Source organism: Vulpes lagopus, chromosome 15 (genome assembly GCF_018345385.1).
Source record: "Vulpes lagopus strain Blue_001 chromosome 15, ASM1834538v1, whole genome shotgun sequence".
Taxonomy (NCBI): domain Eukaryota; kingdom Metazoa; phylum Chordata; class Mammalia; order Carnivora; family Canidae; genus Vulpes; species Vulpes lagopus.
In genome coordinates, this window is record NC_054838.1 from 16,132,656 (window position 1) to 16,149,074 (window position 16,419).

General features: G+C 37.2%; 1 protein-coding gene across 1 annotated transcript; it reads left to right on the forward strand.

Moving 5' to 3' along the window:
• The first annotated feature begins 5,616 nt into the window (after nucleotides 1-5,616).
• On the forward strand, nucleotides 5,617-16,314 carry LYVE1 (lymphatic vessel endothelial hyaluronan receptor 1). The gene is made up of 6 exons (XM_041729809.1): nucleotides 5,617-5,900; nucleotides 9,574-9,745; nucleotides 9,855-9,994; nucleotides 13,393-13,704; nucleotides 14,339-14,417; nucleotides 14,961-16,314. Exons 1-6 carry the CDS (start codon nucleotides 5,816-5,818, stop codon nucleotides 15,145-15,147), a joined length of 975 nt encoding a protein of 324 aa, XP_041585743.1. The 5' UTR covers nucleotides 5,617-5,815; the 3' UTR covers nucleotides 15,148-16,314.
• The last annotated feature ends 105 nt before the right edge of the window (nucleotides 16,315-16,419 follow it).

The window sequence follows — 16,419 nt, forward strand, 5'->3', positions numbered from 1 at the left end:
AGGAGGGTACTTGTCATGATGAGCACTGGGTGTTATGTGTAAGTGATGAATCACTAAATTCTACTCCTAAAACCAGTATTACACTATATGTTAACTAACTAGAATTTAAATCAAAATTTGAAGAAAAACAAAAAGGAAGAGGGGAAATAACAACCAACATCTCAGAAATACAAAGGATTGTAAGAGAACATTAAGAAAAATTATATGCCAATAATTTGGACAATCTAGAAGAAATGGATAAACACCAAAAACTGAATCAGGAAGAAATAGAAAATTTGAACAGATCAAATACCAGCAATGAAACTGAATCAGTAATAAAAAAAACTACCAACAAAATAAAGTCCAGAACCAGATGGCTTCACAGGCAAATTCTACAAAACATTTAAAGGAAAGATAATACCTATTCTTCTCAAACTATTCAAAAAATCGAAAAGGAAGGAAAGCTTCCAAATCCATTTTACAAAGCCAGCATTACCCTGATAACAAAACCAAATAAGTACAGTGCAAAAAAAGAGAAGAGCAGTATCTCCAATGAACATAGATGCAAAAATCCTCAACACAATCTTAGTAAATCAAATCCAACAATATATTAACAAAATCACTCACCACAATCAAGCAGGATTTATTCCCAGGAAGCAAGGGTGGTTCAATATTTGCAAATTAATCAACATGTTACATTCCATCAACAAAGAAAGGATATAAACCATATGATCATTCCAATAGGTGCAGAAAAAGTATTTGACAAAGTACAACATCCATTCATGATAAAAAAAAAAAACTCAACAAAATAGGTTTCAAGGGAACATGCTTCAACATAATAAAAGCCATATATGAAAAACCCACAGCTAATATCATACTCAATGGTGAAAAACTAAAACCTTTTCCCCCAAAATCAGGAACAAGACAAGAATGTCCCCTTCTCACTTCTTTTATTTAACATAGTATACTGGAAGTCCTAGCCACAGCAATCAGACAAGAAAAAAAAAAAAAGTCATTCAAATTAGTAAGGAAAAAGTAAAACTTTCCCTATTTGCAGGTGACATACTATATCTAGAGAACCCTAAAGACTCCACCAAAAAAACTACTAGAATTGATAAATGATTCAGTAAAGTCACAGGGTACAAAATCAACATACAGAAATCTGTTACATTTTTATACACTAATAATGAAGCAGCAGAAAGGGAAATTAAGAAAACAGTACCATTTACAATTGCACCAAAAATAATAAAATACCTAGGAATAAGCATAACCAAGGAGGTGAGAGATCTGTAGTTTGAAAACCATAAAACACTGATGAAAGAAATTAAAGACAACACAAGAAGTGAAAACTGCTCATGGATTCTATGCTCATGGATTGGGAGAAGAAATATTGTTAAAATGTCCATAGTACCTAAAGCAATCTACAGATTTAATGCAATCCCTATCAAAACACCAACAGCATTTTTCACAGAACTAGAATAATCCTAAAATTTGTATGGAATCCCTAAAGACCCTAAATAGCCAAAGCAATCTTGAAAAAGAAAAAATATTTTGAAGTTGTATAATCCCAGCTTTCAAGGTATACTACAAATCTGTAGTAATCAAAGCAGCATAGTACTGGCACAAAAACAGACACATTAGGACAGAACAGATAAACAGAACAGAATAGAGCGACCAGAAATAAATCCACAATTATATGGTAAATTAATCTACAACAAAGGAGGCAAGAATATGCAATGGCAAAAAGACAGTTTTCAATAAATGGTTTTGGGAAAACTGGAGAGCTATATGCAAAAGAATGTATGTACATTCTTACAGCATACACAAAAATAAACTCAAAATGGATTAAAGACCTAAATGTGAGACCTGAAACCATAAAAAAATCCTTGAAGAGAACACAGGCAATTTTTTTTTGACATTGGTTGTAGCAATATTTTTCTAGATAAGTCTCCTGAGGCAAAGGAAATAAAAGCAAAAATAAACTATTTAGACTTCATCAAGTAAAAAGCTCCTGCTTTCCTTTAGCAAAGAAAATAATCAACAAAACTAAAATCCAACCTATTCCTACTGAATGGAAGAAGATATTTGCAAATGATATATCCAATAAAAGGTTAGTATCCAAAATATATAAAGAAGTTATATGACACCAAAAAAACCCCCCAAATAATCCAATTAAATAATGGACAAAAGACATGAACAGACATTTCTCCAAAGAAAACATACAAAAATAGTCAACAGACACATGAAAAGACACTCAACATCACTCATCATCAGGGGAATGCAAATCAAACGAGATACCACTTCACACCTGTCAGAATGGCTAAAATCAAAAACACAAGAAATAACAAGTGTTAGTGAGGATGAGGGGAAAATGGAACCCTCCTGCACTGTTGGTGGGAATGCAAACTGGTGCACCCACTGTGGAAAACAGTATGGAGGTTCCTCAAAAATAAAAATAGAACTACCCTACAATCCAGTAATTGCACTACTAGGTATTTACCCAAAGAATACAAAAACCCGAATTCAAAAGGATATATGTACCACTATGTTTATTGCAGTATTATTTACAATAGCTAGATTACGGAAGCAGCCCACATGTCCATCAATAGATGAATGGATACAGAAGATGTGGTATATAACTCAGCCATAAAAAAGAATGAAGTTTTGCCATTTCCAACAACATGGATGGAAATAGAAGGTATAATGCTAAGTGAAAAAGGTCAGTCAGAGAGAGACGCCATATGAATTCACTCATCTGTAATTTGAGAAACAAAACAAATGTACAAATTTTAAAAGACAAACCAGACTCATATAGAGAACAAACTTATGGTTACCACAGGGGAAGTAGATAGGGAATGGGTGAAATAGGTGATGGAGATTAAGAGTATACTTATCGGGATCCCTGGGTGGCGCAGCGGTTTGGCGCCTGCCTTTGGCCCAGGGCGCGATCCTGGAGACCCGGGATCGAATCCCACTTCAGGCTCCCGGTGCATGGAGCCTGCTTCTCCCTCCGCCTGTGTCTCTGCCTCTCTCTCTCTCTCTCTGTGACTATCATAAATAAAAAAAAAAAAATAAATAAAAAAAAAAAGAGTATACTTATCATGATGAGCATGATGAGCACTTATCATGATAACGCATGGATGTGCTGAATCAGTAAATTGTACATCTGAAACTAATATAACACTATATATTTAAAAACAAGTTGAGGGGGGATCCCTGGGTGGCGCAGCGGTTTGGCGCCTGCCTTTGGCCCAGGCGCGATCCTGGAGACCCGGGATCGAATCCCACGTCGGGCTCCTGGTGCATGGAGCCTGCTTCTCCCTCTGCCTGTGTCTCTGCCTCTCTCTCTCTCTCTGTATGACTATCAAAAATAAATAATTAAAAAAAAAAAAAAACAAGTTGAGGGGATCCCTGGGTGGCGCAGCGGTTTGGCGCCTGCCTTTGGCCCAGGGCTCGATCCTGGAGACCCGGGATCGAATCCCACATCGGGCTCCCAGTGCATGGAGCCTGCTTCTCCCTCTGCCTGTGCCTCTGCCTCTCTCTCTCTCTCTCTCTCTCTCTCTGTGACTATCATAAATAAAAATTAAAAAAAAAAAGTTGAAAAAAGAAAATGGCTCTAGATATTCTGTTTCCGGCTCTCCTTTGCAATTTGATTGCCGTTCTCTTCATATCCTATAACTTTTCAAATTTCCCTTCTAAGTCTACAATTTTTTTAATTGTTGATTCTCCTTAATTATAGCATGAGCTGTTATTTTAGAAGTGGATACTTCTACTGTTTTTTCCCCATATCCTAAACACTGTTCCTCCAAATAGTGAAGAGAAATTAACTGGCAATATTTTCTTTATAGGTTTCCAGTTTAGCTTTTAGCTCCTGGCAACTAACTCATCAGAAACTTGCCTTGAGTGAGAAACCACTGAAGACTGAGAATATTCACATTTAATAAGAAAGGCAACAAGCTCCCATCAAGCATTCTCAATCACTTTCCAGTGGTGGTTTAACTTCTCCCAATATATAAAAAATAAAACAAAAAAAATAACTTCTCCCAATATGGATATTCAAAAAATAACCTACCAAAACAAGCAGGAAGAAGTTGAAGATTTGACCAGATCAAATAAGATTGTTTCTTCTTAAAAAAAAAAAAAAAAAAAAAGATTGTTTCTTCTTCCAGAAGCGCATTATTAAGCACCAGCACCATCATGCAGACTCCCTTTATCTAATAATTCCTCTTCTAGAAACTTGTTTCCAAAATTTAGGTCCTTGCCTTACATGATCCATTTTTCCTTTCCTGTCTTCTTTCCTTCTTTCTTTTTGAAATTCTGTAGCAAAGCTTGAAGGCTAATTCTCTTTGGGCATGGTGCTAGGTTTTAAGGATAATGATGAAAAAGATTTGATTTCTGCCTTCTTGTCTACCTAGTTCCATGGTGATAGAGTCACATATGTTTCTGAGGTACCCATAACCTGGGACTTATGCTCAGTCAATTAATGAGGTCTATAGATATTTAAATAGTAGAGATATTTAAGAGTTATGCCCTGGTCTCTTACAAGTTACCTATGTGCAAAGAAAACTCTTCTTTTGTTACTGCCATTTTCTGTCCAGGTATCTAATTTTATGACCAATTGCATTTGTACAGAAAAGAAATTATTATCTATACACTATTCCTATAAATGACATCATTTTGGAGAAAACTCATAAACCATTGCTCAAGGCATTATTTGCAAGCCAGAATTCCAAAATTACCATGGAAGACAAACCACTGAATATTCAGCTGGGAAAACAGAAAGTGTGGTCTGCTTGTACACAGTACAGATAAACCTCACATTCATCAAACAAGAAAAGGGGAATCTAAATCGAATTTTGGTCTATCAGAATACAAGAGAAGTTATTAAAGACAGTCATTATATAAAGTCACCCCTGTGGTGACTACTATTATAAAGCCAAAAAACGAACTAGGGGTGGTGGAAGGGGAGGAGGGCGGGTGTTGGAGGGGAATGGGTGATGGGCACTGAGGTGGACACTTGACGGGATGAGCACTGGGTGTTTTTCTGTATGTTGGTAAATTAAACACCAATAAAAGTTAATTAAAAAAAAAAAAAAAGCCAAAAATCCTTTTGTAAAGTGAAAAATAACTAAAATTTAATGAATTGTCCCCCAGTTGTGTTTTCTAAATATGAATTGTATGTCTTGTTTCTTTGAAGAAAGAATTACCTGCAGTGGCATAGACATTTCAAGTGTATAAGAGAAAAGGAAGGCTTAAACACACTGTACTCAGTATATAAATGGGCATTTGCTTTCCTAAGCCTCAGCATCACACCCACCCCCCAAGATCACAAAGATAAGCGGCTGGAGCAAAAAAAACATCACCAACTGGGAGGAAAAGAAGCACAACCTATACTCAATCTCCTTTACAGACAGACATTCCTAGGAGTATATAAATGAGTAGGCTCCACAGGTAATAACAATGAACTGTGTGAGAATGAGCTGGTTGGGGAAGTGGGAGGTGGCAGGGAATATGGGAATTAGGGAAACCTCCAGCAGTTCATGCTGTGCTATCTGCTTCCTCATTCGTGTGTTTTCTGAGTCAGCATTAGCTAAATTTTCCAGAAAGCAATCCACAAAGTACAGCCGGGGCATTTAAGGGACGTCACTCATTTCCCCCAGTGACCTTGACAAGTCAGAAGCCTGAAAGCAGGGAAATCCGGATGTCTCAGTTATGAACTGGAGCAGTGGGAATCTGATATATTTCCAGAAGTCTCCATCCAGTCTGGTGATTGTCTGCCTCCATTACTACCAGTGACCATCCAGGGTGCTTCTCTAGTGCAGAAGGGGTTGGCATAATGGCCAAATGCTTCAGCCTGGTGTTGCTTCTTGCCTCCATCTGGACCACAAGGCTCCTGGTCCATGCAACTCTCCGTGTAGAAGGTAGGTTTCTTACTAGATTTCCAACCTGAAGCAAGGCAAGATCTTGCAAATTGTCCTAAGCCTACCAAATTCTTAATTGTGGATTGCTAGGAGTAGGGGTTATCTTCAATGTCAACAGAAGATGTAGTTGGTAGGACTGCTCTGCCAGAAATGTTTTCACCATATTGTCAACCTCACCAAAATGATTCACATTTATCTTTATGTTATCTTGACTTTCATTTTTGGTTATGGAATCTTTTTTTAATAAGAATATCTTAAAAGAAAACACTGGGGAGAGATCATTTGTTTTTAAAAGTGTTTCATGGCTGGGTATTATACTACATGTTGGCAAATTGAATTTAAATTAAAAAAATAAAATAAAAATGTTTCATGGAAGAAACAAACCACGATTGAAATGAATTTTAAGCAAGCACTGAACTTGGGAAAATGGCCAACTTTCACTAAATATTGACCTGATTTATATTTTTGGAAGTGCCAGTATAATTATTTTAATTTCAATTTTACTATACTTCCATGGAATGCATAGGTTTTAAATACGAAGTGAACAGCCAATTAACTGAAAAAAAACTGAAAATATAGATTTGAAAATTAGTCATTAGTTTCCTACCAACGAAATGACTATAAGTGATTTCTGGGCTTTTGAGATGCCTAAGTGGTAACTTCATTCTACAATGTAGGCAAAAAAATTGTAACCACAAATCACTCATTATGGCTCCAGGCAAATGAAAATAAGAGCACTTGAAAAGGAAAATTGAGTGTTCTTAAGCTGGAAGATGTTCTGTGATATAAAATATTTGGGGGATGCTTGGGTGGCTCAGCAGTTGAGCATCTGCCTTGGCCTCAGGGCATGATCCCAGGTCCAGGGATCGAGTCCCACATTGAGCTCCCTGCAAGGAGCCTGCTTCTCCCTCTGCCTGTATCTCTGCCTCTCTGTGTGTCTCTCATGAATAAATAAAATTTTTAAAAATGAAATAAAATAGAATATATATTGGAATCAGATATCCCAGGTTGATTCATTTATTGTCATATTTAATTTTATGAGTGGCTAGAGTTATAAAATTGATTTTTTTTCAAATATCAGAAGTGTTACTCCCAAATAAGTTTTGTCCTCTTTGAAATTCTCCTGTGGATACTATTCATTTTCCCCCACAATGCTGCCATTTCCCAAACTTTTAAAAACTGTTCTATGATTCCATGTTTGGACCATCTTTGATGACGGTAAAATTTTCCTAAGGAAATTAAATTATATAATACATATATATAACTTTTATATATGTAATATATAAAGTTTCATTTAATCATCTCAAGAAGACATTTTATAGATGAATAAACAGGCTTAAGTGAGGCAAAGGGACTTGCCTGATGCCATAAAGATGGTAAATAATAAAGCTTGGGCTTGAATTCGGCTCTGTTGGATCTAAGCATAAGGTATTTCTACTATGCCTGTTTTCTAAAACAATCTTAAGGAAGAGATTAGTAGAGTAGCTCTTGGATTCCAGCTCCCTATTTTTGTCTTTAAATGAAATAGGAAAGCATAAAAATAACTACTATTTGTTGACTACCTATGATGGACCCAGCCTCTGCTAGATATGAGTTATCTATTCTGACAAAAATTCTGTGAAGAAGATATAATCATTTCCATTTTATAGATGAAAACTTGCCCAAGATCCCAGAGCCAATTAATAATAGACAACATAACCAAAGCTAGGCCTATTGTCCAGAATAGGTCTATCATTACTCTGAATAATGACTTTGAAGGTTAAAATGAGTTTTGATTAAAAAAAAGTAGCAAGACCACTTTATAGTGTAATTATATTACACTATATATAGTGTAATTATAGTGTAATTATATATAGTGTAATTATATATGTAAATATATATAACCTTCTTTGCAGGTATTCCCAAAGAAGTGGCCATGAAATTTGAGCAATAGCAAGTTCATGAACTAAATAAGCCAAATTCTAGGACAAATGTGTGTTTGGAGAGACCAGTTCTAGTTGTACAGTGTGTGTGTGTCTGTTTCATCTACTCCCCCATAATACAACACGATGCAGAATAGTGTCCTAGTTAAGGACTGGCATTTTAGAGTCAGTCGTAAGTGGGTTTGTGCCCCCAATCTGCCCTCTATCTTTGCTCTATATCCTTGGGCTTGGAAAAGTTACTTAGTCTTCCTGAATCTTTACTTTCTATTAAAGGAAACACGATTTGGCACAGAGTAGCATAAACAGATGATAGATGTTAGAATTAATACTAGCATTAGTATTAATATCAGTATTAGTATAGGTATTAGTACTAGCGTATATAGCCAAAAGGCTGTGTTGTCACATTCATATTGGGGTGTTGGCTCTCTGGTTTCTCTTTTGGTGAGAGCAAGGTCTAAAGGCAAATAAGTCCATCCACAAACATTGTACATCATATACATCTCCCCTCTTCCAGCCCCCTGCTCCAGAGCATAGCAAGGTCCCATGGAAGACTGAGAAATGCTCCTTTCATGTTTGCAAAAAAGAAGCTTACTTTAAATATCAACCTAGAAAGTGGCCAAAGCATTTGGCTGGGCATCCAATGCACAGATCTGTATACAAGCATAGTCCCTTTGTAATGCCTTTTTATGGACTTTTGTGGATAAAGCCCAATAGGAATAATGTACCTGAATGCAATATAACTTTGCAATTTCATACAGATCTATAAATCCCAGAACTAAGAAAAGGGATCAAAAGAACTCTTGGATTCAATAACTTTTAAGTAAAATATATTCAAAATGTATCTGCTCAAGTGCCTTAGCTTCCTTAGGGAGATCAATCATTAGCATACTAAAACCAAAAAGCTTTGGATATAATAAGATAATGATATTATTTATGATTTATTGAGCATCTACTATATGTCAGGGACTATGCTAAGCATTTTTACTTGAATTAACTCATTCAACTCTCACTATCCTAAACACTAGTTACTGTTACTTTCTCAATTTTATAAATAATGAAACTGAGGCTCAAAGAAATGAAGTAATTAGCCTAAGATCACAGAGCTAGCAAGTGACAGAGGCCAGATTCAAATACAGGTCTGACTCTAAAACTCAACTTCCTTTATTTTGTTTCTTTGTCTTGCAAGGTTTATTGCCCAGTTCCTCCAGGAACTTCTGAGTAAGCCTGCCCCCCAATGGTCAGAGAAGACCTGGGAATGAGAAAGCTCACATTGTTATATTAAGTGCAACATTTTTCAGCTCATCTCAGAAATAGTGGTATTCCTAAGCCACATTGGTTTGGAGTGTTGTTAACTATTCTATTAACCAGAGCCCTGAATTCTTTCTTAAAGTCTCAGACCTTTCATTTTATAGACTCCAAAAAGGTTTGCAGCAACTGCATCACCTAGATCCATCCCCAGGAACTGGTAGCCAAAGCCTCCACATAAGGAACAAGGTACTTTAATGCAGTGGGGTATGATAGACTCAGATCTGATAAGAGGGTACAGCTTGGACCAGAGCAAGGACCCAGCTAATCCAGCGGGATGTCCTTGTGGGAAATGCCTGGCCTGTGTTCTATTATTTATAAACTTGAATCCCAGCCACAAAAACCTCACTGCTGTTTCAAGACCATAATGTTCTACTGGGAAGAACAGCCTATAGGCTTGGAACAAGGACAGCAGCAAATTGAGGACCTCTGTGATTTCTTTGCAGAACTTTCCATCTCAGGGCCATGCAGAATCGTGGGGGTCACCCTTGTAAACAAAAAGACAACCCAGCAGCTGAATTTCACAGAAGCCCAGGAAGCCTGTAGGCTGATGGGACTAACTTTGGCCAGCAAAGACCAGGTTGAAGCAGCACGGAGGTCTGGCTTTGAGACTTGCAGGTGAGAAACAACTAGATTCACAAACACTGCTGGAGTTCTTTCAGCATTGTGTTTTTGTGCAGCAATAGAAATAAATGTATCCATTCAACTAATGTGTATTCTATTATAGCTATGGATGGGTTGCAGATAAGCTCTTGGTCATCCCTCGGATTCTCCCAAACCCCAAGTGTGGGAAGAATGGGATAGGTGTCCTGGTTTGGAGAAATTCACTCAGCAAAAAGTTCTTGGCCTACTGTTACAACTCATCTGGTGAGTCAGATTTATAGCCTCTCCTTGTTTTCTATAGCTCTACGATCCATTTTAAGAAGAGTAACCCTGAGCAGCAATAGAAGAAATCATGGTGATGACAATTTAGTACCCCCCCCCCCCAGAATGCCTCTGTGATCAGACTAGAGGTGGCCATGTGTCCCTCAGAGGAAAAAGTTAGGGAAAATATGACTAAATGACAACATAGGGAGAGGGCTTCCCAAGAGACTCCATTACCCACACCCCTCAATCTTTTAAGGTAATGAAATATCCACTAATGACAAAGCAATGTACTGAGTGATCACACTGAACCTTGACAATCATTCTCTATATGCTTTGTTACCCCCATTTTGCAAAGGAGAAAATTCGGCTCAGAGGATGGAAGTACCTTTGTCTAAGTTCTCACTACTACAAAGATTTTAATGGAGATCTAACTCTGAAACCATGTTCTTTCCCTTAACCTTCATTTTTTTAGAGAAGAAATTCAGATGCTACACTTGACATCTTTAAGGATATGATCATTTTATGAAGGAAGGACTTGAAGGTAGAAAATAGAATTGGTTTGCTCATGGTCACACAGTTGTCCCTTTAACCTGGTGTGGAGACCACAGCCACTTTATCCCAAGTGCTTCACCTAAGGAACATCTCAGAAAGTTTTTCTTTCACTAAATACTTGCTCTCAGGTTATCATAAGAACCTCTGTTGATTTATTACTCTTCACACATACTCATAAATCCAACCTTCTAAAAGTCAGACAGTTAAGTGGTCATATACAAGGATAAATTCCAAAGTCATTCTAAAATCTAAGAGACAAATGTGCACTAGCTACATTTTGCTGCCCAAAGGCAATATAGAGTCCAATTGGTTCTCTGAATTGAGAGGCTCTGACCTAGAAAGAGACCTGAAAGATGCTTTGTCTTCTTTCCTCATTTCATGGATGAAATGATAGCTCAGATTGGAGGTTTGGCTCTGCATTCACCATCTGTTTCATGCTGTACCCTCTGCCACAATACCCATCTTCCTTTCTACTTAGCTAACTGCTACTCTTTATTCAATTCTCAAGTACCATCCTCTTCAAGAAGCCTTTCCATACTCCTTACTCCTATCTTTCCTCTTGGATTCCAACCACATTCTCTGTTTAATATCAGAGTGCTTGGCACATTCTAAAGAAATTATTCATAGTTTGGAGAGGAAGGAGAGCTAGGGCCTAACACTTCCAGGTGTGCCCTCAATCTAGTAGGAATCATGGTTACCAGACTGCTGTTCCTCCCACACACTGTAGCCCCTCTTGGCTATACTTAATGACAAGAGGCAAAGGAAATTAACTCTTAGATAGATCTTGTCTATCATGCCCATACATTATGCTAGGCCCTACACATTTAGTATCTCATTAATCCTCAGTAAAATGACATAAATGTATCATTTGTAATTTCCAGGAGAAATAACTGATGCTTAGTATGTATTTTTGCTATGGTCATAGTCAATAAGGGAAAGAGCCAGGATTTAAATCTTGAGCCATGCTACTTCCATGTAGCACCTTCCATGGTGATGACTATACATCAATAACATATCAGGCGTGGGTTGGGTTCTGGGCGTCAATATTTTTTAAAAGCTCCCCAGATGATTCCAACCTGTAGTCAGGGTTCAAAATCACTTTTCCCCAGGGGATCTCTAAGATCTAAGTTTTAGGATTCCCAGTACTTCTAGAGCCCCCTATTTCTTTGCAATTGCAATAATCTCCCTTGTTCCTGGGTTGTACTCTCTCCCCACTGCATTTCATCCTCCACCACCTCCACTGATAATTATGTTACTCCTCTACTCCACAGCGCTTGGGTGACTTCCTATTTGAGAATATGATGTAAACTATGAAGCCTTTTACACATAAAAGTGAGCATGTATGAGAACTCCTGTATATCAGTTGGGAGGTTTGTAGAACCAATTGAAAATTCTATCTCCTACAAAATAAATTTCAAATGCTTTAACACGGCAATTATGAATCTCAATACTCTGGCTTCAGCTTATCTTCCCAGTCATCTCCTGCTTGCAGTCTTTCATGTTCCCAATCATATACACACACTACCTCTCCAGCCACACTACTCTTTATCATTTTTCTAGAACTACATTTTCAAGCTTCTGGATTCTTGGGTTATGCTATTCCTATTGACTAGAATATTCTATTACCTCTTCCACTAGATGAACTACTGCTGTGTTCCAGCCATACCAGTCTTTTACTCATCAAACACACTGAATTAATTCAACTTTGGGCTCTTGAACTTCCTGTTTTCTTTACTTGGAATGCTTTGCCCTAGATCTTCAATTACTGGCTACTTTTTTTATCACTTAGGTCTCAGTTTAAGTATCACCTCTTCACTTTCTTTTATCATCCTATTCAAAGTATCCATCTCCCATTCCCCACCCCTACCAGTTTACCAAATCTTTATCATGTTTAATATTCTTCTTAACATTGATCATCCTCTGAAATTTCTGGGGTTTTGTTTTGTTTTGTTTTGAGAGGGAGAGGGGCTGGGCATGGTGCAGAGAGAGATGAAGAGAGAGGACCCCAAGCAGGCTAAACACTCAGCCTGGAGCCTTGCACGAGGCTTGATCTCACAAACCTGAGGTCACAACCTGAACTGAGATCAAGAGTCAGACACTTAACCACCTAAGCCACCCAGGCACCCTGTGGCCTTCTTTCTTTCTTTTTTTTTTTTAAATCTATCCTTCCATTATATATAAGCCTCTTAAAAGTAAGGACTCTGTCTTCTTTTTACCATGACCTTAGCACTTAAAAGAATGTTTGGCACAGAGTTGGAGTTTATTTAATAAATACTTGTTGAACAAACACATTAATCCTCCATACCCTGCCCAAATGCCATCTCCTCTGTGAATCCCCAGTGATTTCCTCTTACCTTTATCAGAATACATTTGTCCTGAAAACTGGAACTATGCTGTACATCTCCATATTTTCAGTTCCCAACATAGTATGTTGTGCTCAGTATTTTTTCCCCTAATAAAGAGATATTCAAACTGAGCTAAGCAAAAAGGGGGCAAAGAGTCTTACAAGTAAAGAAAGCATTATGGCCAAAGACTTGGATATGAGAGAAAGCATATCAAAGAACAGAAGAAATCTGAGTAGGCAAGAGGAATGAGAAGCACACTGATCAGATAAGGCTAGCCATGTCAGTAGGGGATACATCACAGGAGCCCTTACAGGCCATGCAATCGAGGCAGTCACTGAAAGATTCTAAGGAAGGAAGTGATATGATTAGATATGCATTTTTGTAAGATCATTCTGGCTACAATATAATGGAATTGAAGAGGAGTAAGACTAGAGGCAGGAAGGACAGTTAGGAGGCTGCTGTAATACTTAATTCTTACTGTATTTTTCCCTCTCCCAACAGATACTTGGATTAATTCATGCATTCCAGAAATTATCACCACCAAAGATCCCATATTCAACATTCAAGAGACAATATACACAACAGAAATGACAGTCAGTGACAGTACATACTCAGCTTCATCTACTGATGCACCTTACTCTGCTACACCTACTCTTGCTCCTACTTCTGCTCTGGCTTCCACTTCTACTCGACGGAAAAGAAAATTGATTTGTGTAACAGAAGCCTTCGTGGAAACTAGCACCGTATCTACAGAAACTGAGTCATATATTGAAAATAAAGCAGCATTCAAGAATGAGGTCATTGGGTTTGGAGGTAAAAGATTTCTGTGTATTGTATGTGTCTGTGTTTGTACATTTATGTATAACAGACAATACATAAAAACTAGGTTGTCTTCAGATTAGGTAGTCAGACTCAGACCTGCCAAATACAAGTAAAATCTTAATGCAAACTCAAATTTCATAAAGCCATAGAACTTGAGGGCTCTAAAAATCCTTAATGATTAAACTAAAAATCACAAGTGTAAAATAGCTTCACTTTTAAAACTCAAACCTTTTTAAAAATAAGTCATCATCTATTAATACATCAAAGTTCTTTTAAAAATATATACCTTCAAAAAATATATATATACCTTCAGTACCTATGATAGAAAGTCTTCCTATTTAATTAGTTCCAAACCTATCTTAAGGCCACAGAGAGGAAATGGATTCTGTCATATTGCAATTTATAGAATAGAGAGAGCATGTGAGGCAAGGCCAAGGATTTCTATAGGCAAGAAGCAAAGAACCAGATGTGGGCCCAACATTCTAAGTAGCCCCTTTGTGGTCACAGAGAAGGCTTTTCTCCTGCATTATCTGTTGTCTGTATCCTGTGTAAAGAATTCTTAGAAGAGCAACACACAACAATGCTTAAGCAAAGGACCAACAGGCCATGTCTCTGTTTCCTCTAGGTGTCCCCACGGCTTTGCTAGTGCTTGCACTCCTCTTCTTTGCTGCCGCAGCTGGTCTGGCGGTTTGCTACGTCAAAAGGTGAGGTTGTTGGCCCATTGTTAGTCTTATAATTTATGTCACATGCCTATCTTGTGTTTTTCCAGGGTTTTTAGCATTTTCTTAGTCAAAACAGAAATGAGAGTCTTCTTATATTGTAAATTTTCTTCTTCATTTCACCTCTCCTCCCCACCACCCAATCTTTCCTACTATTTCAGCACATGCATGTCATCTAGATTTTAGAAACAGGTCAATGCTGTCACTTTGAAAATTAAGAGATAAGAAGAAAAGACTGACATCTAGGGGGGAAAATATATGTTTTATTTTGATTCTCAATTCTTTGTTGTTGGTGGGAGGGTTATGAGGTCAGCCTCAAGTTTGGCCTGCAAACTTACTGCCTCATCTAACTGAATCCATTAAGGTGGGAATGCATTAATATATTTGAGTGTGCATGTGTTACAATCTCTCTGAAATAAAGATACCCAGTGTACTGTGCTAATATGAGCTATCACAGACAAAGCATTACCTATTGTCATATGTGTTACATAGAAATCTGTCATTTTAATTTTATGATTATGCCTTTAGGTATGTGAAGACCTTTCCTTTTACAAACAAGAATCAGCAGAAGGAAATGATTGAAACCAAAGTAGTAAAGGAAGAGAAAGCCGATGATAGCAATCCTAATGAAGAATCAAAGAAAACTGATAAAAAGCCAGAAGAGCCCAAGAGTCCAACCAAAACCACAGTGCAATGCATGGAAGCTGAAGTTTAAAACAGAAAGAAATGGGAAGACACACCTGAGGCTGATTTCTTTCCTGACACATATCCTGGCCCCAGATGGGGAAACTTAAAGGACAAGAACCCAACAAGAAAGTCTACCCTTGGTTCTTAAATGGAATCAACTCAGGACTACCTTTGGACTATGGAGTTCACCAAATGGTGAACTTCTTCTGTAATTCTTTCTGGATCCTATCCTCCTACCTCCAAAGCTTCCCACAGCTTTCTAGCCTGACTATGTCCTAATAATATCTCTGTGGGATAAAGGAGCTTCACAAAGCACAAGGACCTAAAACAACTAATCAGAACACATTTATAAAGAGGCTTCTCAGTTGGCTGAGCATAGCTGAGTTGAGAACCAAGAAACCATTGAGACTAAGGCTTTCTCTATTGATTCCACAGGCCAGATCCTTTCTTCATTCTGAAAAGGTAACACACATCATCTGGCATGCCCTTCTGAGCCAGGCAAGAACAAAAGAAGGAAGGAAAAGTTCAGCAACTGAAGGCCACAGAGATTCCCATGACTTGAGACCTGATCTTTCTGTAAAGCCTAACTAAGTAAGTAGAGAAAAAGAATGAGGCCAACAATGTTGCCAGCATATGGTCATTGGCAACTGTAAATACAGATAGGGTCATAGTAGTCATCTCTGAATAATCTGAGTTGGAATCACTTTTTAGTGATTTTTTTACTTTTGTAAGGAACAAAAAAATCTCTTACAAATTTTTAGTTTTATCTGAGTTTTATCTGAGAAATTATTACTGAGGAAAATTACTGTGTTAAAAAGGAGTAAAATTTAGCAAACATTTATTGAATATGTTAGGTGCTGGGAAGGTATGACATTCTATAATTGAATGTTATTTATCAAAAACTTGCATACAGAGTAAAATGTATGTAGCTAATTTTTTCAATTTTTATATCCCTAGCTTATCTACTTGGAAAACTAATTTTTTACTAAGACTAGTCTATTCATTATTTTCTCTAACATGCAGTCATTATAACCTTAATTTATTATTAACATACCTAAAAAGTATATTATTACCTCTATACACAAAAGCACACTTTAAAAATGTCATTAATAAATGTATCATCAGTTCTTTTTTCAGCAAGAAGAGCCCAAGAGGTGTAGAGATTTGTGTTAAAAAAATAAAAGTATTTAGAAAATTTCTTTGCTCCCTTATTTACACAGATGAGTTATATCTTTCTTTTTTAATTTAAATTCAATTAGCCAACATATAGTATATACTTAATTTCAGATGTAATGTTCAA